The sequence below is a fragment of the Haliaeetus albicilla genome, chromosome 2, assembly GCF_947461875.1.
Source record: "Haliaeetus albicilla chromosome 2, bHalAlb1.1, whole genome shotgun sequence".
NCBI lineage: Eukaryota > Metazoa > Chordata > Aves > Accipitriformes > Accipitridae > Haliaeetus > Haliaeetus albicilla.
The window spans coordinates 30530567-30557126 of record NC_091484.1 but is presented as its reverse complement, the minus strand read 5'-3'; the positions used below and the strand labels follow the sequence as shown (position 1 = coordinate 30557126).

At 41.5% G+C, this 26560-nt stretch overlaps 1 protein-coding gene across 3 annotated transcripts in view; it reads right to left on the bottom strand.

Moving 5' to 3' along the window:
- The window catches only part of GLI3 (GLI family zinc finger 3), a 215009-nt gene that overhangs the window by 130063 nt on the left and 58386 nt on the right, over positions 1 to 26560 (bottom strand). For all 3 annotated transcript variants that reach the window (XM_069812338.1, XM_069812329.1, XM_069812318.1), the window contains exon 3: positions 16765 to 17007. In XM_069812338.1, coding sequence (XP_069668439.1) covers positions 16765 to 17007 — 243 coding nt within the window. The remainder of the gene's footprint in view (positions 1 to 16764; positions 17008 to 26560) is intronic.

The following is a 26560-nucleotide window of genomic DNA, read 5'->3' as shown; positions in this document are numbered from 1 at the left end:
GACAAAGATTTTTATTTGTGGCTTTGCTACAAACTTCCTTGGAGATCTCCAACAAATCTCAACCTCTCTGCCTGTCAGTTGCTACAAGTGGGAAATGGGTCTGTGCATACTGCTTTGAGAGAAAAATAGCACTTCATACAGAACACATGACATGAGGCCTCTCTTAATCAACCCCTGGAGTTTTGTTTCATTTTTTGAAAATATAATGTGGGTCAATGATAAAAACATTTCTCCACTAGTAGCTGCTCTATATTGACTTTATGAGAAAACATGTTAAACAAGTCCTTTAGTATCTTAGAAAACTGCTTTCTTGAGCAGATGGAAAGATTTACTTTCCTTCTTCCCCTCAAAAATTATACCTTGTAAAAAAATAGGGTATGTACCAAGAAACAACAAAACAGACAAGAGACCAAAATATCAAAAAGGAATCACTTCTAAGAGAGATATTTTTAGAAGTACTTCATCTGTTTTCTTCTTTTTATAAAATTATAGGATCTAATCCTGAACATAACTTGCAAGCCTTCAGCTGTTTTGGGTGGCATGGGGAGGGGTTTCATCCCTAAAGTCCAAAATCAGTTTGTGTGCTTTAGAGTATGAGGCCCTCAGCCTTGCTGAATGAGTTTTGCCTACCTGCAGAGCCAAGGCCAGACCCCACTGTTTCATACCATACCACCCAACCAAGGAAAACCCGTTTGCTACCTTACACCCAGGACCTGTACATTCTTCCAAAGCTGCAGCCAGTGATCAGATAGACACTGGGGAATTGAGCTGACACCTGTTGAGTGCCCAAACCCTGTCAGAGCTGCTTGAATGACATTCTGATACTGCTCTGCCACCCAGTATTCGGATCCCTGCTATATCTTACAGGCTACGCTTATGCTGTCTTTCCCAAGACTGAAAGCTTTGCAGCACATGCAAGCTCCATACAGCATCTAACAGGACAGAATGCACAGAAATAACTTAAGTTTCGAAGGTTTTCTCTTCTTACAGCATGGACAGAAGACAGACAAGTAAAGCCCATGTGGCTCTAGCTTTGGGAGACAGGGGCCAGGAAGAGAGCATAGAGAGGCTAGGAAAATGGATGGTCCTGTGGATATTCAAGCATGGATGAAACTAAGTCTGGAAGGTAAGGCAGAGTGCACAAGATTGCACAGGAAATAAGGAGAAAAGTTTGGATTACCTTGATGGAAAGAGAAGACCAAAGAAAGAGTTGTGCACAAGGAGACCGTAAAAGGCTCTGAAGGAAGACAATTTGGAAATCCATCCAGCTTTTTTTTTCCTAATCAGACGCTTTGTTAAATATGATTTGGATCTATACTAACTGTTTAACACAACAGTTGGCAACTAAAATTCACTGCAACAATTTAACTGAGGTGAATTCCTACAATTCTCACAGATCACATTGCATTGAATAGACTTGTTGACTATAAGCTGCTTCTTGCAGGGCTAGTACCTACAGTTGCTATGCCACTTACGAAAAATGTATACCTGCTAACAGCATTCAGCTGCTGTATGGCATGTATGTATGCAAATACTCAATACACATACACTGTTGTTCTATTACTTTTTTTTCATTTTCAGATTGGTATTTTCTAAATGCAAATAAAGACAATCCGGTGTAACCATCAGACTTACTTTGAACAACTTCTAGTCCATTCCACACTTGTTAGCCCAAGATCAGTTTAAATTACAATTTTGTTCCTTCCTAATAAAAAAAGGTAAGATTCTACTGCTACTAATACAAAATATGGAACTTACTACCATTTTAAAATTTTAGACTAATGAGAGGTATAAAGCTGCAAAACTGCAAAGAAATTTTTAATATATGCAATACAAATATATATATATACACACACATCTATATGTTTATACACATAGACAGAGGTTTGGGTAGCACCTGCTCTCATAGGTTTATATAAGGACTTACAAGACCCTATTTTTAACTGATTATAACTTTCTGGAAACTTCTTTTTCAGGATTTATGTTTTTGCATGCTTGTTCTCCTACTGAGCAGAATCAAGTACTGTATTTTTGGTTTATGCTACAGCAGGAAAAAAAAAACAAACAAAAAAACCCCCAGGTTTTCATTTTCATATATTGTTTTCTTTTCACAATGAAAGAATGGCTGAACTTCACAGTTTGAACTTCCAGGATGGCTGACCCCCACTGATTACTAGGTACTTCTATTATTTAGAAAACACTAATGCTAATATTAGTAGATGTTACCATGGTATATGTACAAACAGTGCAAGAGCTGGGCATTTTACTTCCCTGTCTCCAAAAGACTTTATTTCTTAGAATCTGGGTAAAGACAAGCCCAGGATTCAGCCCCAAGGCCCAGAAGGCAACTCTATCCATTTCTTGCCTCACTGCAGACTACACAGTTGAATCCTTGCACTGCAGTATCATGTTCCCATCAAGCTGCCTGAAATTAGCACCTCTCCTTTGTCCCATCCAGCCCACCTGTGTTTAGGATGAAGGAGGAGCCAGGGCTCTTTACAGAACAGGTCACAATTTGGCTTAAAGTAGCCAAGCACATTTTTCCACCTGAAACACACTTAACAACTCTATGCTGAACCATTGTTAAACTGCAGCGTTGACTTTGAGAAGATGCTTCATAACAGCACCTTACATTGAAATTACACCAACAGCCATTAAATTCAATTAAATACTTCGCACTGGTAATTTTCATGCATTTGTCATCAGGTGGAAAAAAAAAATCTCACATTCCCAGTATTTTATGAAGTCAGAAACGTAACAGCAACCTTCAGAATAGTTCTACAGAAGTCTAAATTGCTGACAACTAGCTCTAACATGAAATTAAAGAAGGGGACATAAATTTAACATCACGTTATTCAAAGTATTTGTATCTTAGAGACAGTATGTATAGATTATTCTATTTATATACATATTCAATATATGCATCAAGACTACAGCTAGAGCGCTCGATTGCATGTGTATATATAAATCAGAGAGGTATGTCTGTGTATGAAGTTAGGCTGCCAAGAATTTGCCTGTATTTCTTCAGAAGATAGGTCTTTTTGAAGGGATCTAAGCACCTCACATCATGACATATTTTATTACCTTCATTTTAGTTAATCTTTTTTTCCTTAGTTTCTGCTTCTCCCATCCTCCCACCCTCTCAGAATTAGCTATTAAGGAAAAAATTCGTATGGGCAGAATTTAACGATCTTCACAAATACAGTAAAAATTAAATATGTGCATTACTCTTAAATTATGTGCAGTTTGGAAATGTAAGAGTATATGAAGGTCACAGGCATATTTATGGTAATAATGGCACCATACAGTTTTATATAGCCAGCATTAGCTATAGGGTTTCCTATAATATTTTTATATATAAAGAAAACTAATATGCTATACATGCATTACAACCACTTTTCAACATACCATATAACTTCCAAACAGAACACTCAAAAAACCAACCCAGAAGGCTTGTGAAGGCACTCTTTTGCTTGCTTTTTCTTTATAAGGTAAAATCACTACATAACTAATGACCAGGTACTCTGTAGGCAACAACGCACAACTCATTATTGTACCCAAAAGGATTCAACTTACAGCTATTGCTGAGTTTTGGTAGAAATTTTTTTTTTTTTTAATAAAACACACTATCACCTTTCATAATAATCTGAATTAGGGTCATCAAGCTGCTTAATATGGGTTCAGAAGAGCTAAACTTAAGGACTTCTATTGCAAGATAAGAGATGAGTCCCTTAAGCTATTTATTACCCTTAGAGCAGTAAGTCTACTTTTACCTGTCAGGGTCACCGATACTGTTTTCACTTACCCAACATGAACCTTTGTCTTACTTTTACCTCAATCACCATCTTAAAGCTATAATATCAAAATGACTTTGTAACACTTTGTTCAATTAGGGAAATAATGAATGACACTGAAGAAAAAAAAAAATCCAGTTTAGAGTAATGTTCCTTCCTTTGGAATCAAGGCTGCATGCATCTCCAAGACGTAGATCTATAATAGAGTTTCACAGAAATGGTACCAATAACAGAATATATAAAGGAGCTGGAAGGCACTTGCTTCCCATTGCATCACCAAACCCAGGGTATGATTCCCACATGCGTCATTGCTGCACTCTGCCTGCTGCTATTTCACCAAGAGCAGGCTTTGCCCCTTGAAGAAAGTGGTAAATGTTTTTCATAAACAAACCCTTATAAATGCAGATGCATCTTTTTAATAAATTAATCCTGATAATTTACAACATTCCCATATCCTGAACCCTCCTCCCTGAGCAGGATGGCACGAATGCAAAATCCACTAGTGCAAGCACAGGAATAAACTGGCAATGGGATGATTTCTGATTCTGAAGCCAAACATTATCGCTCCCCTCCTTTAAAAAGGAAAAAGCAGGGTGGGCGCAAGAGAAGAAAAGAAAAAGGACTGCCAAAACCAGCAGGCTAAGTAGAGTAACCGGAAGCGTACAATTTACTGCTAATGGTTCAGTGTCTGCACAGGACTGCTCAAGCTGTGCTCAACAAAAACTCAGTAACAGCCAAAGAGGGAAGCAAAAAAAAGGCAAGATGTTTGGTTTTACTTTCTGTCAAATACTGTTAAATATGAGCCACTTAAGAAAATAGAATGAAAGAATGCAATGCTTTCTACAGGTGGTACCGAGGTCCCTGGCTGGGCCTTCAGACAAAACCATCCCCATGTAAACCTTAAAGAGGATTAATCCTCAAGGACCACTGTAATGAGACCTTAAAAGGCTGAACAACAGCAGCCTATCACGGAGGGAAGCAGTAGCCTGCTCCCAGAAGTCTTCTCTAGCAGAGTTACATCAAAGCAAACTGGGACCAGATAGCAGGATTCTGCAAGAATCCCTTATCTCAGCGCTAGCGGATGCTTCTCCTCTGATTGTCTTGAACTGCCACCTGTCCCAGGCATCTTTGAAGGCAATGCTAAGCCTGTGATGGATCTGACCTCCTTGAGCTGAGATTCTTTTATGTCTTTCTTCATTTTCTGCTCTGTTACATTCTTTCCCTGCAACGCACACTACATGAAACAAAGGGAGTTCTCACTCCTTGACTTACTGTCCCCAGCTATTTGAAAGCAAAAAAACAATGTTAAGGATTATACTCCACCCGCAATATGGAGCTATCCTCAGGAGACAAGCCTCTTATTTTTGAGAGTTATAACTAGATGGCTTTTACACGAAGGGACTTTACAATGAGGTTCAATGTTGCTGGGAGCCAAGATATGAAAGCTGCATATCAGAGATAGCTTAAAAACAAAAAGGTTCATAATACTGAAGTATATGAAAAATCATGTTATAAAAATAAACAGGAAAATAACCAGGAAGCAACACGCCTCAGAGAAAACACCGAATTACCGTAGTGTATGCATGCATCCCATATTGCACACAAATATCCTATAATACCAGTGTCCAGCATACTGTAACAGTGCCGAATTTGTCCTAGATTAAAAAAAAAAAAGAGTTGGCCTGTTCGAATAAGATAGCTCTGCTACCTGAGACACGTGCATACACTGACATAAAGCACACACCCAGCTCACACAAAGGGACGTGGCTTTACCATGAATGTCACGCATCAGGGTTTCAGTTTGTAAACAGCGATACACTGGCAACCATGCTCCCACCATCTTCATGACATGTACTTCTAGTAGGCATCAGCCAGAGTTAGAGCTGAAGATGGGTTCAGGGGTTTGTCATTAGATTTTATTCTGATAGCTACAAGCCACAGTGTACAAGTCACCATGGTCCTAAAAAAGCTGGGCTGAGGAAGAATGCTGCTACAGCTCCCACCTCTGGTTTCCCACTCAATCAATTCTGGACCAGTTTTTAAGTCCTTTTCTAAGTGCATGACACTATCAGAAGAACAAGAAGCAAAGCATAGCTAGGCTGAAGAGGATGTTGCCTGCCGGCAGCACCTCTCAGTTCCCTGCACTGATAAAATAAAAGGGTGTCATTAGTTGCAGTTAGGTGGGGCTCATGAAGAATTACGCAGCAGAATGGAAGCAGGAAAGAGAAAGCACCTTCTGCTTTTGAAGCTTCTTGGGAAATCACAGCTAGAATTCAACCAACCATATAAATGGTGAGATTCTGCATCAAACAGCTGAGCTGGATGCTTGATCTCTCATCATTACACAAATAAGCAAAGACTGCAGCAAACAAGGAGCAGATATATAGGGTCTGAATGTTATTTTAAAAAGGCATTGCATAGAAAACACTGAGCAGACCACAGCATTTTCTGGAGCTAAGACCTATTAGCAGATGTTGCCAAATTAACCTGTCCTAAAGGCATGTTCAGAAGGAATTTAAAACTGAAGATGACCTCTTCCCATCCGTATGACAATTCCCACAACAGGGTATTGTGCTTCAGGACCACAGAATGATATCAAGGTTAGCACCAGCTTCCCAAAAGAAAATACAACAGTCACTTCTCAACAGCCAGCAGAACACACCATTTCTGATGACTGCATTCCTCTGAGTGCTGGGTCAATACCTTGCGTAGCCTTAACAAGCAGGATCCTTGTCTACATCATTTCTTTAAGGCAGCCCAGAGGCCACCCCCTTAAGATAAGGCACATCAGCCTTGCGCTTTACCAGCCTTCAAGCATGGCCTCAGCAGCAACTGGCCTACATCCCTCTGGTCCAGCAGGACCCTGCATGCTCAGGCAAGCCCCATGCATTAGCACAATACAGGCAACACTCCCACAGGCTGTTTACCAAAAAAATCCCAGAAAGGGAGGCTGGTCAGGACGCAGAAGCATGGCATGCTTTAACCTCCCTGTACAGATCACCTTTTCAGAGCAGTATACACACAAAACTAACATCTATGGGAGGAACCACTACAGCAGCCCATGTCCTCAACCTGCCTTTCTGGTTTATAATGCACAGAGGACAGAAGGTGCTACTAACCGTAGGATGTGTGTTAATCTGTGACGTACATGATAAATAACTACCACCTTTGAAGAGATGTGCCACTTCCCCACAAGAACCCAGAAATGCTTTCACAGGCCAGCATTTTGGGTTTCATTCAGGTTTTGTAATTTTTTCCATGAGAGCAGAAAAAGCCAGATGAGGCCTTTGATCTTTATTTATAAGGAGTTTCTTCCAGTTGGCTTTATATGCCTATAAGCTTGTTTAAATTTTCTGTACTCAAGTTAACAAATCAAGAAAAACTGAAAACCCCTAAGAGTGAAAATAAGCATAGACCATGGTCACTGCCAGTCTCAGGCAAAGTAGGGGCATATATGAGCAGGCCATACATCAGACTTTCCAAATCAAACACCCCAAGTACTGGGCAGCTCAATGATTAGCCAGTGATATATGACTAGTGCTCTTCTCCCTTCTAGTTAAAAGAAGAAAAAATTCCACTCCTATCATAGCAGCAATTAATGTTTTCAATATCTGGCACCAATTTTATTGTTAAAATCACTGGTGTTGATGCCAACTCAAATATCCTCCGGCATGAAACGTGGCTTTGGTGCCAACAGCCTCCTATCACCGTACCATGCTAGTCCATCCCGGTAAAGTGAGCAACCACTGTTTCTACATAACAGAGGCCTTGATTCAACAAACCTTATTCACCCAAGTAACCCAATTTCATTTCAACAATGACGTCTAACAGAAGTGAAGGCCAAAGCTGGAGGCTTTCACAGTTGTATCTGCAGGCAGGTTGGTGAAAAAACATACAAATCAAATGCAGTACCTTTTTACACTAAGGAGTGTGACATGCTGGAATGAAATTTATTTCAACACGTTCTACCTCATTAGTTATTTGCTTCAACACTTGGTATGGTGTTACACTGAGCTGTTACCATAATCAGCCATTTATCTGAAAGTATGTCATATGCCATTACTTGTGGCTTGTTACCATAAGCTACTTCAACAGGGGACTGTAGATAGAACAATAACAATGTTCAGCTCTTCATTTGCAAAATGGTAACACGGATCCTTGGGAATTACGATTTTGAATTACAACTAGCACGAGAAGCAGGTAGGATGAAAGGGTAGAATACAAGGCAACTGGGGATTATTACAAAGTTCATTGAAGCCAGCAGCTGTTGATTCATTGAATTCATTGGGTTCTGGATCAGCACTGTTTGGGAAAAATGATGGCTTGGGGCAGCACTGAAATATGAAAGGGAAACCAGAATGAACAGTGGGGGACCCTCTCTGCTACCTTATCCAGTATGAAGCAGGAAACAAGCGTAATTTAGATTAGAAAGCAATTCCATTTTCTGGGGAGCTATCTGTGCTGAAGTCCAAAAACTCGGCAAGACAAATTCTGAAAGGCAATACAAAACATTCTTTTGCTCTTTTTTCAAGTGATTGCTCTTATTTTTAAAAGGAATTATGAAGATGATGTACAAACCTGTACATACAAACACTCCCATGCATGTACTGCCTTTCCTGCTGCTGCGTACCAGCCACCACCACACATGCCAATGACCACACGGCAATACGAAACACAGCTACCAATACACTGATACTTACTACAGTACTGGTTCCCTGCACTGGTGGTTGCTGCCTTGGCTGTAAGTTATATGATCACAAATGAAAAAAAGGTAGCCAGTATAACCTGACTGAAGGGGGAAGCGTGCCTGACAGGATCTCCAAACTCAGATGTGACCCACCGAGTGAGCTCAAGAGCCCCAGTTCTAAGTAATTTGAGCAGTGTTTCAATAACAGTTGAGAGTGTACTGTGTAAACTACCCAAGAGCCAGGCTAAGAGGAAGCTAATTGGGTTGCTAGGTGTGAATAAAAGGAAGCAGAGGCTATAGCTAAGAAGCTCTGCTCCTAAGTACTGAGCTCAATCAACAGGAATAAAGCTGTATCCGCTAGTAATCCTGAAAATGGTTCAGCAACCAAAGCATTTAAACTGTCTTAAAAGCAAAGGCCTGTTCAACCCTGGACTCCAACAGGAGGCCAGAGCTGGTGCTGAGAGACTTCCATGGGACGATCTTGAAACTGCACCTTGTCAACAGGAACCACACTCCTTTCAAAACCTCCCTTGATGAGTCCATGCTACAGGGAGAGCAGGTGGTGCCCCCACACTGCCATTACCCCCACTGCCCAGCCTGAAGCACCCTCTGGGACACAACACCCTCCTCCAGTGCCCACACATTCAGGCTTCCCCCTCCCCCCAAGGGCAGCAACAAGGAAGGATAGCAGACATCCAGATTTCAGTGGCAAGCACCCAGGATGCAAGAAAATTAACACAAGGGAACCATGAAAGAGGATCACCTTGTAGATGTTAGCTACTCTGCAATCCAGTTATTGCCACAGATTTCTTCACAAGAGCTGGAGGATAGCAGCAGAGACAGGGACAAAAAAAGAACTGAACTTAAATGTTTATTTTCTACATTTGGACACACTGATTTAAACGCACAGTTACAGAACTGATGAGGATTCAGCTGTGTAAAAACAGACACATACTGCCAATCTTAGACCCCTAAGGTATCCAAGATGCTCATAGAGAGTTAACAGATGTGACACAGGACATACTGAAGACCAGTCTTTCAGGGTGACAGACACAGACCAACTAGGATCCTCCCAGGCATGAAAATGGCACTTGAAACCTCTTAGTCAACTGAATTCCCTCTGTCACGTTGACCAGATGGAAGGCCACCAATGCAAGAGAACCATCTCCCTGGCAGCATAAAGCACTGCACAGCAGTTAAGTACATGGCTTGTAGTCACCAACTTAGGAGAATCTGCTTGAAAATCATGATCACTAAACCAGTACCTGGTTCACATGTTCCCCATGCTTTGCCACAAAGACTTGAGTTGTTGCAGCCACAAAGCTCCTTACAGATACAGGTAACACACATCTAACACCAAAAGCTGCATGAGGCTGAGTTCTGGCTAACCTTTTTTAAAGCTCTAAGCAGCCAAGTCAAAGAGGCTACTTTTCAAACCATGTCCCCCTGGCCAAGAAACGCTCACAGGGCAAAGCACTCATAAAAAGCTGACTGACAGACAGCAACCTCCAGCATTATGGGATGCTTCAAAATTTGCAACAAATGATGCTTATCTTCCTTTGGCCACTAGTTATCTACATACCTGTCATACTTGGCTAACCCCTTGCACTACACAGCCTCAACAGCACAAAGATCACTCTGATAACTAATAAAAAGAGAAAACTAATGATCTTGCCTGTTGAAATGGCAGTAATGAACACAACAGTTACGCATCCGGCTGTGGGGTTTTGGGGGGTTTAGGGGTGGGTGGTGGTGGTTGGGTGGGGTTTTGGTTTTTTTTTTTCCAGAGAACACAGCAATGGAAAATACCATATCTCCTGCATGCTAGCAGATCTCTTGGAGGGAAGGGGAAACTACCAAAACTTTTTAACCCAGATTTCATGGCTTTTAAATTCCACCCCCCCCCCTTCCAGTTGCTGATGCTACAGAAGTTACCACATAGGGACACAAGATCAGTCCAAACCCACTACAGATCTTGTCACAAAGCTCTTAAAGACAGAAATGTCCACGTATCAAGGGACACAGCAACTTTGAAGAAGCTTTTCATTCTCTCCTGATGTAGGGACAGCTGATCTGCCTTGAGGCTAAAAAGATGGATTACATTATTTTTTGGCTTTTTTTTTTCCCCCCAGATTTCTTAACTATGATTCTATGGCTCTGAGCAATGTATTCCATCTCCTTCCATGAAGGCAGTATACAACAAATACATACTGTAAAGCATCTAAAAAAGCTTTAGCTGACAGACCAAATCATATCTGTGAAAGAGGTGTTTGTGCATTTGTCCTTTGTCTTTATCTTCCCTATTCCTAAAAAAACCCACCAAACCCAAAAACCCACAAACAAAAAACCAAACCAAAACAACAACAACAAAAAAAAACCCCACACCCCAAAACAAAAAACGTCACCCCACAGCTTACATGCACTTGAACAACCAAAACCAGGAGAGATTTATGGAACCCATCTGCTTCTCAGAAGGGTCCATACCTGGTAGTGCCTGGCAGGTAAATTCTTACAGGTGCCAGAGGGATTTTTTTTTTAAATGTGATCCTGAAGACATTTTTAAAATTTTGAAGTCCAACAGACTTATAGGGCCATAAGAGATCTCATAAATATCCTGTTCTACCCTCCACACAAACAGGATCACCTCTTTCCATATCATTGCCTATAGTTTCCAGCTGAAATTAATACCACTGGTAATGACAAGAGAAAAGTCAGTATTTGAAGATATGTATTCACCTAAACTTAAAAACAAAACAAAAGGAAAAAATCTAAAAGATCACCTTTTGGCTTCTCAACCACATTACATTTCAAGGCCTTTCATATATTGGCAATTCTGCAGTCTGTCTCACACTGAGAAGAGAGAAAAATCCAGTGGAAGACAAGACATCTCTATGTGCCACTTCTAGCTATAAATCTATGAGTGCAATTGATACTTCCACATAAGAGCATCATGCAGGGGCAGCAACTCCAGGGCTCTCGAGACCCTGCTTATTCCACAGAAGGGCTCCAGAGAAATGGGCAGGAGTACTTGTAAGGAGCAGGACTTCCCAAACACAACCTGGGAGGTTTGGGAGGCATCTTAGAGAAGATATTGCCATTTATAAGCTGCTGTTAAGCTTCAAGGTCTGCAGCACCTTCCTAAATTTGAAACTGAAGTCGCCTCTGACCCTAAGTTTGATTTTGAGAGCAGAAACATTTTTTGTTGGAGGCTATTGAAAGATACTATTACATTTTGGATTTTTATCCCAAAAAAACGGTTTTTGCAAACATGCTAATTTTCTTGAAGACCAACATTTCAGTCACTCAGCTGACACCAGGAATCAGACATTCACTTTTATACTAGAGGCTTTTTTTCCCCTGTAAGTTTTATTAAAAGCTTTAGATTTTACTTTTTTCAACTACCCCTCCTTGACAACACTGGGAAACCACCCCATAAATCACTGTCAGTGGAGAGTTTTGTTACTAGAGCACTTGAGCCCCTCCCCTACAAAATGCTGCAGAAAGAGCTGAAGAACCAGGACCCAGATTTTCAGACGTATTTAAGAGGCCAAACTCACTTTGAAATTGAAGAGCCCCTAAATGTCTTTAAAGACTCCAGCCCTAAATCTCTACAAGGATTTCTCACTGTCATTCTCCTACCGCTCTACAACAAGGCTGGGGGAAACCCTCTAAAAAAGCTGTCCCAGTCTCCTGCCATCCAGTGGTGCTGGGAAGCTTAGAGGTGAGCTAAGAAAAGTGCCCGCTTTGGGACTATCCAAAAGTGCCTTGATTCTCCCTCTGGAGTTCCATAATGTGCCAGGGAGATGACAAAGGAGGCCACCAGCTCCCTCCTCTACAAAGCAAATGGGGACCCCCTTCCATACACTCATCTGCTGGTGGCAACCTGAACTGCTCTCAATGTCCAATGTGCCACATATAGCTGGCCATCATGGTTCAAGCCACGTTGCCATGAAAAGTCATTGCTTTCTAATTATTGCATTTTAAGGCAGTGTTTCCAGTTACCAGTTTGCATTTGCAGAAACAAAATTTAATTTCCTTTTTTTTTTTCCCCTCTTCTCTCCTTTTTCCTTTTCTATGGGGAGAAAAAGGAAGGGGAATTCTTGTCAACAGAAATTAAAACACAGTAAATGAACAAGTACACCTAGTGAACCCAGCACTGTATTTTTCTTGGTGTGGTCTTTTGTTCATGTTGCAAATTGATTTTGAGATGACACTAACACTGGGTAATCTAACCTGGGCAGTTATGCAGGGCCTGATCCTTAAAAAGCACAAGTGCAGGCACAGTCAGTGGGAACTGAGGGCAATCAATACCTTTGGAGGGTTAATCCTGTGAAATGTGCAATAAGCAGTTCCCACTTCCCCAGACAGATACACAAGCTACAAAACCAGCAGAATAAATTCCTAGTAAGGAGGGAAGAAAAAAAAACCAAACAAAACAAAAACAGAGGGAGCTCCTGCTTTCAGCTACATTCAGTGCAACCTCTTTGAGATGAAGTGATGTACCAGAAAGAGAATCCTGCCAGGGCCATTCCTGTATACAAGAATTTTCAGGTCAGAGCCAACTGAACTGTCACTGCTTTTTACTTAAGATAATTCATCAGGCTTTACTAATTAGGTACTAACAATTCTCTCAGATGGGCTGTGAAACCCAGGGAAGAATACCAGCAGTATGTTTTAAATCAAAGTGTTTACATCAGGAATGATTCATTTTTTCCATGAGGAATGACTTGAGGCAGGCAGTCTTAGCACTGCCATAAATCTGTGTGGGAATTAAAATTGGGGAAGAGAATAACAAAGGGAAGTGGTTATCCCCACCTCCCTTGCCTCAACCCTACCTCTACAGACAGAATCTACATTAACAAGGGGCTCAAACTACCACTGCAATCAGTGTTTGACAAACACAGGGTTTTAAATCCATTTAAGAAACACTATGCTTAAGCTCAGTAACCTTGTGCTCCTCAATAAAGGTGCAACACATGAAAGGAAACTCCAGCATTTTTGTCATCTGCCCTAAAGCTTTTAAAAGGAAAAAAATCAAGTTTTTAAAAAGTTAAAAAAAACCAAAACCCCTACACTTTCTGAGCAGTGTTTAAACAGTGCTTAAGACATCCGTAACAAAGAAACCAAAATTTTCTGGTTTAGGCCTGTATGTTTTCCCTTTTATCTCTTGGAGGATGGAGGGCTGTGAGCTGAGCACAAAGCCACTCTCATTCTCAGTTGCTAAATGGTTGAGGGGCTCTCTGGCAGTGCAGAAGGGCTGCCAGCTCCATAGCATGTTTCATCCCAGCTGTTTGAAAAGCTGGTCCACTTGAAACACAACCATTATCCCCACCCACACTCTGCAGGAGACCAAACTCCCCCTCAATGAGGTATTTATTCCACATATATGGTAACTATTATTTCCAACATTTACAACAGTCGTTTTAATTAGGAAAAAAATTATAACAACAAAAAAGCCTGCAACACACATACACAGAAACATGCATATTTACATGTAGAAATGCAAAGCATTCAAGTTGTTTCTAATAACTGCAGCTCCTGGAGGGGACATGCATTCCACACACAATTGACTTAAATGCTCCTTTTCTTTTCTTGCCATAAAAATATACAGATGTCTTCCTTCAAAAAAATTATTTTCCCTTTTCCTGTGTTACAGGAAGCCTGCCCACACTTTTAAATAGAAAGTGGGTATAAATAGAAGCACAAATTAGGCATCTTGAAAAGTCTATATTTTCCAACCACAGGGAAACTAAAGAATTACTGTGAGTGTTTACATACCCAACTATGTTGAATTAAAATAGTATTTTCTATCCATATGCCCAGCAAAACTGCCAAGAAACTAAGGGAGGGAACAACGGCCTTGCTGATTCTTCACCTGTTGCTACAGTGGGACTGGGTATGTTTACATTATTCAGCCTTCTTCATATGGACCACTATAAGTGTCAGCCTGAATACAGTCACCACTTTGATGAAAGCATGTCTTACATATATAAATGCTACAACTACTATGAAAATTTCAGTAAGCCTGTCTGCTTTCCTATAAATCTAACTAGACATTTGTCTCTTTAGTTGTCCTTCTGTATCACATTTATTAAAGGTAAATAAAAGCATGATGGCTCTTTATATGACATTAATAGCTTGAGAGATTTTATAAATCGGTGAGTACAAATGTACAACTCGCTACAGCAGCGGTGAAGCAAGTCTGCCCATCTGACATTTTCTGACTTAGACTTCAGCTTTAAGATCACACTGCTCATTTGAAATTAACTCATCTCCTGTTTCTCTGCTGTTGTATGCTGGGTAACTTCTGCTGTTCTGTCAACTTCTGACATCAATGTTTTTCTAGTAGCCCACACATCCTAACTAGCTAGCATTATTGGTCACAATACAGACATAGTAGCTTCATCAAATCTTGCAAACTCTTGTCAAAAGGCAAATTCAATAAAACAAAATAAACTAAATGGAAACCACTCAGACTTATTCTGACCAGCCAGCTCTTTTTCTTCAGTCTGAATCTTCAGTAGTATCAATAACTTTGAACTAGATTTAAGGGGTGAGCTGGCAACTGGTCAAAAAGGCAATCGTCACTTCTAAATTCACAGCATAAGGTTTGTTGCTTGCTTGGGGGGTTCTTTTGTCACACATTTCATCTCTCCCTAGCTGTACTGCCTACAAACAGAAGCTATTTTGCTTCCCCAGTAAGATTTTTTTTTTTTTAAGTGAGATTTGGGGGTTACATTAACAAAACAAACCGTAAGCTATAAATGGTGTCTCCAACCTGCACACTAATATTTCCATGTGCTGCTGCTCATGAGCGGTCATTTGCTCTGCACATTCATGCCTCTCCGGCAGACAAGCCTGCTGCTGGTATGCTGCAGCACATCCTCCTCAGCAGAAAGATGAGTAACTCCCACAGAGCATTTGAGTGGGGCTGTGAGAGAGGAGGAGAAAGATGTACAGAAACCAACTGCCTACAGTGGAATAGAGTTCAAAAGCTTAACTGCAAACTTTTCCCCTAAATACTGATCTAAACTATAAAGACAACAAGTGATCATTTTCTCATAATACCTCCATCATTATTAACAATCAGGCTCTTTTTTTTTTTAAAAAAGGAGGTTGGTGAGACTTAAGGTTGTGCAAGACATACTTTGATCTGCACCCTGATGAGTGAACATTCCCCTTTGCTGCTAGCCCAACTAATGAAGGGATAAAATTAGCTTTTATCCCTGGCACTTGCTTTAGCAAAAAAACATGCACTAATCAGCCGTCCTCACTAATCAGTTGTCTGGCTAATGACCTTTTGCCTTAAAACACTAAAATTTCTGAATGATGTAGAAGAAAAAAATCCCAACACAGACTGGCCCCTCTTTGCGGGTCTTAAGCCTATCATCTGGAACTGGAGACTGGAAGGTTAAATGGCAAATCTGTATCCTGACTAGGTGATAAATCTATAATCAAAAGGCACAAGCCTTGACACCTCAAGATGCACTTCATTACTACACAACTAAATGATTTTTTTTCCCCTCTTTCTTTTTCGTAAACTAGAAGCAGATGAAAAAAATTGCCTAAGTCCCTCACATTTTGCCTGTGGAGAAATCCATTCCACATCTGTGTTCAAGTGTCAGTTAATTTCTTACTTTTTTATTAATGCCTGAGCAGGAATTCAGAAGTTGAAACCATTTGCCTTCCCACCCCCCCACCCCCAACTTCAGGGAACTGTAGCTCGGAAAGAAAATTGGAAAACCACTCCATCAGCCCACATAAACACACACATGAATCCCTAAAAAACCCTCCAAAACAAAACAAAAACCCCAGAAACACAGCAATAAGCATTCCATCGACCCCTCCACACCAAATTCTCACTGTACAAGGCAGACCTTCCTCCTCTTAATATCATACTTTAACAGTGTTTTAAAAGAGCAGATTTTAAGGCCTGTTTCATTTTCCTTCTGTGCCTTCTTTAATGAGGCTTTTTTTCTTCATGTATTAAGAAGGTGGAGCAAACGCAACCCTGGATGGCTGAGAAGGATTAGCAACAGATGGGATGTCCTGCGGAAGTTGCTTTGCAGAGGCCTGTGATAGTTTTGATCTGCAATGCAAGTGCCCCCTGGTTTTTAACTTCAGAAAAAAGATTGTATTACCTCAACCCTCCCCCTTCCCCACCCTGACAAAGCAGTTCTCCCTGGGGATGATGCAAGGCAACAAATAAAATCGCATTAGATTTGACAGCCTTGACAGCCTTCCAACTTTGCATCCCAAAACGAACTGGCAGTCGATACTCACGGTAATGAGGGTCCATGTAACCGTTTCGGGGGTCCATGGTAAAAAGCGTCCCACGGTAAGGTACAGAAGGTTCGGGAAGGTGCGATATAGATCCATGGATCTCCTTCTTGATTAATGAGGCCCTTTCCTCGCTCGACGTGGAAGGCTCTTCACTGATCTTGCCGAGGCCTTGCCCACCCTGCGGCTGCATTGTGATCGCGTTCCTTCTCTCTCTGTGATAGGTCTGCCCAGGACTTTCATCCTCTGCAAAAAAACGAGGGAGAAGAAAGAGAGAAGGGAATGAGAAAGAGCACTTTTAGCCCATTTATAGCAAATGCAATAAAGAAAAGTTCTCCCCCCTCCCCGTCCCTCCTCCTCACGGTGTAAGTTTGTGAGAGTAGGTGCACGTGTGGCTATGAGAGATGGTCTGGGGAAGCCCGCCTGTTCAGAGCGGGCAGCTGCTGAGCGGTAGATCATCGTCACCCATGCACCGATGCTCCTACCGGCAGGGCTATCAATCATGTGGTAACAGACACAGGCTTGCTGTTTTCTTGCCTCTGGGACAAGGAGACTGGGAGTTTGGGCTGCCTGATGGGGAGGCAAAAAACAATTTGTCACAAAGAGGAGAAGATGAACCCTGCCGGCTGGGCCTAAATCAAACTTAGCCACCCACCGCTGCTCTGCAGCCCAGCTCCAGTCCCTGGAGGTTTGCTTGTGCAAGAGGCTGGAGCCTTGCAGGAAGGTCGTTAGCAATCAGAAGTAAGGTGGGCAACAATAAAATGGGTAAAATTGCTCAAGATACAGCAGCAGCATCAGGCAGGCACAAGTAAGGCCACCACTCTAACACTGTCACCACATAGACACATGTGCACGCTCCACTTCCCTCTTCTTCCCATATCCACACAGACAAACCCAAAAACTCTTAATGAACAAGGGGAAAAGAAACAATTAGGAGGGTCAAACCCAAGCCCTAGTCTGGAGTAAGCCTCTAGGGCTGTGGTACCACTTGTGAGGGGAAAAGGGCCTCCTGACCATGGCTCCATCAGCCTCCCTTGCAGGCAGCCCCAGAACCAGGTGCTGAACCAGCCCTCTGCTCCCACATGGATTTTAACCCCCAAGGACCATGTGCTTCCTTCAAAAACCAGACCAAATGGTTCTGTTTCTCAAAAGCCAGATTCATGTTCCCAGGTACATTTCACACATGCCGTGTGGCAGAGGGATTTTGTTAGCTACTGTAAATGCCTTCCTTAAGTTGCATTATTGCTTTAAAATACACAGACATTTCTCTAAACAAGCACGATTGAGGGCTGTAATCCTTGGCTGATACCCATGCTCCAGGTACAGCCTTGTTCAACCACGCTACACATGTGGCTGTACACCAATACATCTTGAAGTAAGTGATAAATATGCTTAGCTTCAGAAGTTGCTCAGCAGTTCTAGAAGTACATGAGGAACCTCAGATTATTAAACACCAGGCACAAAAAAAGGTAACTAGAAAGCAAATGAAAACACCCCTAAGAAATAAAACTAAAGTACAATTACTTTACAACCCACATGGAAGGAAGGATCATTGACAACAGTGCCTACAGATTGCACTACTGTTGTCAAGAGATTTGAGGTCAGGGCTAAATTTTCTCTTGCACCTTGCCCTGCTGTACACATTCACACAGAGAAAGCACCAGCCAGCAATTCACCAAGAGACTACTTTCACCAAGCCTGACACCAGCATAACTCAACCTATTTGCCTTCCTATGAATCAGATTAGAAACAGGCTCCATACGTATAGATACCTGGAGTTGAATTTTGGCCATTATGTGCATAAACTAGCTACACCATTGCTTTGAATGCAGTGCTCACCAGGCTTCTCCCTGCCCCCTCTCGTCCCAAATAGCAACAACAAGAAAACCCAGCAGCATAGCCTATTCAGTGCTTAATTATTTTTCTATCTCTAAGTATTACAGCAACCGGGGTCTGCTGACTTATCAGCATCTTCCAGGGACTGAATTCTTTTTATAGCCAGCAGTAATTCTCCATACAGAGCATTTCCAGGGTTGTGTCTGAGCAGAAAGAGTTAATGGAAATGGACAACAACACTGCAGAGTTTAAACCCTTTGCCCTTTTCTACTTTTTATTAATATGCACAGGCACCGGTCCCTGCTCTGGATTAGCAGGGTTTAAGGTTTCAACTTTTTACACTGAAGCTGGTTTTAGTTAGCGAACTGCAAAAGGGAGTCTAAAACTTTAAAACTTATATGAGGTTTTTAGAAAGCTGCTTGTATAACTAAAAAATAAAAAATTAGTCACCCCAAAGTCATATTTTCCATCACATTTCTCTCTAGCCCAATTCTTTTATGTTAAATTTCAACCTAGAGTGAACTTTCACTGATGAGATGTAAACTCTTGTAAAAATAGGGGATTACACTCCATTTGAAATCCTGACAGACTCTTAAGCAGAGCAAGCTAACCTGTGCTACCACAGTACAGAAAGCAGCAAGCTGGAGTGATTTGTGGGACTGTATAATCAATCTGAGGATCAGATAAGATTTCAGTTCTTTTACACTTCCATATAAAGATAATATTTGTTAAAACCGCCATCCTGGGATACAACAAGAAGCTGACGTCTGTCTGCAGGCTCCACTTTTATTCTTTCCTTCTCAAAACATGCATGTGTCATGAATCAAGGTACTAGTGACTGCTATAGAACAAGCTCATTTTCCAAATTGCTGAATGAAATTCAAAACCTACTTTCAGTAACTTTGAAACTTAAGGAAAAATGTGTTTTGTTTTAATAAGCTTTCCTTTTTTTGGTTCCTTGGGGGAGGGAGAGGGGAGAGAAAAAAAGCAGTATTTTTCCTTCTGCAACCACCATCTCTCTCCCCATTATGAAATTACTGCCATGTGCTGTTAGAAGTCAAACATTTCTGTACATTGTCTGCCATGTAAAAATTTCCCCAGAAGTATTTTAAGTAAACAGGATGGCATTTTTGCAATAAGGCATATTCAACAGCCAAACATCTCGCTAAGCATTTACTTCAGACTCCACACCACTGAGCTGCTTTTAATAGGGAGCAGATGAGAAGCTTGACAGCACCCGCGCTCCAGGACACGAATAGGCAAGCGGTTTGCAGGAGCTCCCCGGGCGCTGAGCAGGAAACTCCTCTTGCAGTAATGCTACTGACTCTCACAACGGCAGGCGAGCCACTCCAATACACCAAAAGGCGAAAACTGTCTCATCTTGTTCTGTTTCAGCTGAATCGTTCAATAAAGTTTTAAGAGTAAGTGCAGGCAAGCTGTGCCAGGCCAAATTATTGACAGAAACATACTGTCCACCATGGCAACAAGTGGGACTCTACAGCAAAAATGTAAGCAAACAGCCCACTTCTCCAGCAGCATCTGCCAAAGGGGTTTACAGCCAAATACGTGACAACTGTTACTGCTCTGCTCACATTTTAGAAGCAGCCAGCTTTAGGGTCAAAAGAAACATCCGATTTACTAAAATCTTGCAGAGATGAATACCAAAGTTAAAGGCACTGATACTCCCTCATCTCCACCTGCTTCCCACTGGTGGGACCCCACTGACTCCAGCATAATTCACCCCACCTTTTGCAGGTGTAAGAGAGAGGGGTTAAATAAGAAGAGAAAAAAAGTAATCAGGCCCCAAGAGCAATCTGCATAAGCTTCTCTTTCTTCATGTATACTCAACTCTTAGCAAGCCAGTACCCTGAGACACGTTACAAGTGCCCAGCCTGGAATGATCACATTAATCCAAGATTTTCCCATCCACTGAGAAATACCTGATTTAGTCCTGCTATTCTGATCAGAAGCAGTTTTTACTACAAGTGCTGAGCACCAAGGAGCACCTCACTTAATCAACAAGCTTTTTCAAAAAACTCACACTGGAGAGCATGCCTGAATAAACACACTTTTAATTGCTCAGCTGATTTACCCAGAAAATTAAAAATCAGGACAAACCAAAACATACTGCAAAAACCCATTAAACTTTCTTTCCCTGTTGAACTTTGATTTTTTTTGCTCTTTTTTTTTAATTGTAGACCAAGACAAAGTAGAAGGTTTTTACTTTAAACCTCTTACAGTCAGCAACTAAAAAAAAAGTTGAAATCTATTGATATACCACACGAAAAATTAAGTCTCAACACACTTCAGAGAGACCCCTACTTAAACAAGACAATACATAAACAGATTTAATTGGGCTGGTGTTAAGTTTCATCACCACATTTCTGCATGCAACTTGCAGAGAGCATTACCGTCTCAAGAGCGATCTGCCGACACACTTTGGCTGGGTAAGAGAAGAGACAAGGTACTTACAACTCAGTCCAAGAGACCCTGGCTGACGCTCCCTCCAACCTCTTCTCTTGACCAAAATTCTCTGGCTACCAGGACATGGGCATTCCTCCCTCTCTCTCTTCCCCCCCCCATCTCCCTCCCTCCCCTCTCAGAGGCAGTGCTTCTCCCATTAGAGGAATTAAGAGTGGTTGGTGCCATGCTAAATTTAACAAGCTCATTAGTATTCTTCCTGTGTGCTTCCTAGTGAACTCTCCCTATTCAAGCAGCTCTCTCTAGCTGAGGGGTCAGGCGGCTAATCATTAAATCAAACTAATGTCACCCTATCACAATCGGCCTAAGAGAAGGAGGGTTTATTATTTCAGTTTATGCTAAATAAACGGTTTTACAAATGGTCTCCAAGCAAGGTCAACAGCAGCTTCAATTACAAGACAAACTTAACAAGAGTTGCTATAAACCAAGTGCTCCATATTGACCTAAGCACAAGCTCAGCTCCGCATATTGCCACTAGCAGGATTGTACAGGAATGCATATTGTAAAATAAAGGAAAGGGTAATCTTTTCTTTGCCAGAATTTGTGACTGCACAGAGACTGCTCATTCACCTCTCCCCAACCAGCTTGCTGCTCAGCTCAATTCACCCCACACAAAGGCTGAAGACCAGACCTCAATGGACCGAGTGAAACATGTTCAAAACTAGGCTCTCTATTGTGACTGAATTTCTTAACATCTTTTCAAAAAGCGGAGAATGCCTTGAGGCTAAAGGAAGAAACAGGCTAATGGTGAATTGGGAATACTGAGCAAATTTCAGAGCCCTTTCCTCCTAGCTTTTGAGGTTGAAAGCAAGCTCTTTCCTTTCAAGTTTCAAAGTCCTTTTTCCTCCCGCAGTGTCACAGAAGGATTTGAAAAGAAGGTAATTGTGCTCACAGTCCCCCTGATCAGAGCTTACGTCCTATTTCTGGTATTTCAGAATACTTCTTGCAATAATGGTGCATATAGCTCAATCCCTTAACCGTCCTGCACTCTGCAATTGCTCATTAAATGAACAATTGCTGGTATAAAATGCCTTTTATGTTCAAGGTCTGGATATAAGATAAGCATTCTAGTACTCTAAATTTGGTTTACTAAGGAAACTCTCCATCATTAAATTACAAAACTGAAGTCAGAATATCAGTCTTTCCCAGAAAAGTAGCATTTTAGGTTGCTGTGAGCCAGAAGGAAAGGGGAAGATAGAATGTAAAAAAGATTGACTACTTAGATTCTTAATAGAATAGATACCTAAGTAAGAAAGCAATTTCCCTCACATTTAAGACGGTCTAAGTTTTTGAGACTCGATATTTTCTTCCTTGAAATGATGCAATAGAGCAATTGCCAGGCTCATTAGGACATGCGTATCTGCGCCTTCTTGCATACACACACTGATCACTACTCTGACCACGTTAAGAGCCAAGCAGGAGGAAACACATCTGTAGGACTGTGCCTGCCTTTAAAAATGGTGCATATTGTAACCAAAGTTTTGTTTTGGGTGGGTACAGTCATTTAAATTGGGCACTCTTGGTCCAAAGTTTGTTATTTTCCTGCATTTGGAGCAACTGCACGTGAAGTACACTCTGGAAACACTAACACAGATATGAAGCACAATGCTCATAATTGGTTTTAAAAATAGACTCCAACCATATGAGAGGCTACAAAATCTGTTAGATAACAAGTACAGTACTCACTTTATTTGCAATGCTTAAGCATACCTCATATAAGACTTTTGTGCTTATAAATAGCATACATTAGCTGAGCTTACCACTGAAAATGTATAGATTTATATTCCCATTTGTAATGGATTTTCAGCTTAGTTATTTTCCCATTACCATATGTATAGTATTTTCCAAGAACTGATTTGTGACCTTTGGAACATGAACACAGAGCTCTTTTCTCTGTTTTTTTTTTTGTTTTGAGAAACCTGTTACATTCTTTTGTTTGTCATCTTTAACTTTCACTGGAAGAAAAAGGATTTATCAGCAAGGCAGAAAGCAGACCCAATCCTGACAATACCTACATAATACTCTGGCCCCCCCTCCCCCCGTTATTTTCCACAAGCGAGATATGCATTCATTTTTGTTGCACCTACAGCACAACTCAATTCAGTCTTTCTTGAAAGTACAGAGGAAGCCAGAACACAGTGCATCAATACAGTTTCTACGACTTTCAAAACAGAGCCTGATCCTGTGCTCCTCTGGGTTGATGGCAGGGCTCCCACCGACCTGGAGGAGGCAAGACTGGGCCTGTACAAAGCTCACATTGCTCCAACACTAGGTCAGCAATGCATTGCTATCAGCTGAACATGGCTCACAGCCTTTTCCAGCTGTGCATGTAACTCTTCCCCAAGACTGCTGGGGAACCTACTAATGGTACAAAGCAGCTTAAAATTCAGGTAAACTTTTTCAGACGCCTAGATCAGAGAGAGCCTTGTTAATAGCAAAGTCTTTACCTCAATTTCTTGATCATCCAGACAAATGTACACTGCTTGGTGCCTCCCCAGCTGCTCCCAACTAAAGCCAAGTGGCTGAAGATAAACAGACATATATAAAATTACACAAACTAAAACGACCTTTACCATTTCATACAAGCAAACACCTACCAGATTTAACCAGGAGTCTGCATCTACAAACCCCAGTATCAGACCTATAGGGAGATGCTAAAAAAAAAATCCTACTGAGGGAACACAAGAGGTAGCTGCGGACACAGCTACCTACACACAAAGGCACAGGGTGCTGTGGAAATCTCCTTGTCAGTCCCAGGGCTCTCACCTTCAGAAGGCAGATAAGGAGGGCAGGAGGCAGAGCTGGGCTGCCTTGCACCTGATCCTACATCTCACTGATCCTGCAGAACATGGGGAAGAAAAGGAGTAGCATTTGGGTGCAAGCCTGAAGTTACTGACCTGACACTTGAGCCATCCCACTGACTTCAATGACTTCGGATCAAGCCGCAGAAGCTGATGGCTGCAAGCTAGATTCCCATGGCATCCTGTTGGCCAAGTTTGCCTAGAGCTGCCCAGGTGAACAGCCAGCCAGCCAATACACGGAGCCTGAGCCCCTGCAATGCCCAGCCCCAGCCCACGGGGGAAGTCTCAGGGAAGCTAATGGAGGCACTAATTCTCAGCAACTTGCAAGGTCAGACTCCAGAGAAGTGGGAGTCTCACTTTTGAACAAGTCCTCTCCCAGCCCATTTCCACACAGGCTTTAAAATAACAAAAACAAACAATTTAAATCAAAACAGCTGAAAACCATTTTCTCCCTTCCCAAGTTCAGGGCTACATGTTTCTTCCATGGCAGACAGTGGATTATTGCAGTGATACTTAACACCACTCACAAGCGCAGCCCCCAGCACTCTGGTTTAGGTGTTAGTGACGACATTGACTGCTGCAGGAGAAACACTAAACCCTGCACCCAGGTACAGAGCAGGTGGTAAGCTTTTAAGTTTACCTTTACGGGGCCTACCAGGCCCAAATCCTGCTTGCTTTACTTGCACCACAATCCAGGGGATTCAGTGAAACTATTTGCGCAAGTAGAGCAAGAGGGATTCACATCCAGCATCAGAAATGCTCCAACCATTGGGCACAAATGGTCTGTGCCTGGAGAATGTATTGGAGATGTTTGTTAGCACATGGAAATGCTGTATCATTAGCTTGATGAGAAAGGGACTCTTGGTAGTAGAAGTGCTTTGTAGTTCCAGTTTTCTTTCCAGACAAGAAAAAAAGAAAGCCTTAATGCAGAAGTAGAAGATATTTGAAGGTAGAATTAATTGGCAAAATTAACATGTAGTGTGTGATTTCTCCTTTTAAATTCACAGAACTAGAAGGCAGGCAAAAACATCTCCCTTTCTTAGTACAGTAAATTTTGTGGTTTGGTTTTGCTACTTGAGGATTGGGAAACTCACACAAGAAAAAAATCTCTTCCAAAAACAATCTTTTTCATTTCCTGGTTTAAATATAGTGTTCCACCTTACAAAAATCAGTAAAGACTGCAACTTACTGTGCGACAGCCCCAGCAAACTAGAACATTTGCTCCAAGTCTGCTGATCAGGGCTAAAACTCAAGCTTTGCACTTTCAGAGTACCTCCAGGATTATTGCTCTTCTCTAATATCTAGCCTCTTCAAAGAGCCAGCAGACTCAAATATAACTTAGAGAAAGACAACTACGGACATCAGGATCTGACTATTGGCAAGCATTTCTCAGAAGGGAAAAGCTCCTCAGCCTCTTGCAAAACACTCAAAAGGATCCTGATTTGAAAACATTATGAAGTTCCTTCCATTAGCCAGTTATTAGACTGTTAGTCACTGCTTACTTTGAGCAGGCTAATTAGTTACATCAAAGGCACTACAATAAATTCCCAGAAGGGTTTTGGGGGGGGGGGGGGAATAATGTATTTCTCAACCATCTAATAGCGCATTTATGCCTATCTGAGGGTAACTGCCTCATTTCACTCAGACACTGGGGGACATACTCTGCGGTGCTGTCATTTTCTACCAAGCCAGCAGCAACACCGGGCCTTAAAGCTGTTTTACAAAGCTGTTTGTAGCCTGATATAAATTTGGTTAGCCATGCTTAGAAGCCACAAAAGAGTGAAAGAGGAGTTATAAACCCTTTGGTGCACCATCTCCCTTTGTAACATCTACAGCCCAGACACCTTGGCCTTGATAAAATAAAAAAAAGTTACTTTAATTAGTGTTACATACAGAGTTGATACTTCTTCCCTTTTTCCTTCAGTGGGTTCAAACTGCTAAATGCAATCATTAGCCAATCACTAAGTGGTTTGCAACAACCCAGAGCCATGGCAACCCTTTAGTTTAGATGGCAGATATTACCTATTTCATTGCAAAATTTATTTATTGCTGCATCCTTTTGCACAGTTGCAGTAAAAGTCAGTGTTTCCATTATATCCCTGTACTTCTGGCCTCTGAAGCATACCAGTTGTTTAAAAATATGTTATGGGTTACTCTGCCCTGATTTACAGTGGCTGCAATCTCATTCGTGAACAATGATTTCATCAAGGCCTCAGGGCAAAATTTGAATGCCATATAAATTTTTTTGTGTGCAGATGTATATGTATGTGTATTTCTATACACACATATGTATACACACATGTGGTCACATGCACTCACAAATTCAGCTCCCACTTCCATAAAATCCAACCAATTTCAGATGAGGCTGTGTGATACATGGATGTCTGCGCATAAGCATCCACATAGGCACGCTGGAAACCTGAACACAGAAATGAAATTTTCACATTCCTCATCAGTAGTCTTAAGTAATTCAGAAGAAGAATGCTGTAAAACAAATGCAAGACTTAGAGCGAAGGATGTTTTCAAGCAAAGAAAAAGCCTCCCCAGAAAACTCTGAGGCCTGTACACGAAACAATTTAATGCTTTGAATGATCTTCTGGACATTAGTGCATTAGTTAAAAACTACAGAGCTACTAATCCACAGATATTGTCAAATATTCGTTTTATCAATGCTGCTTCTC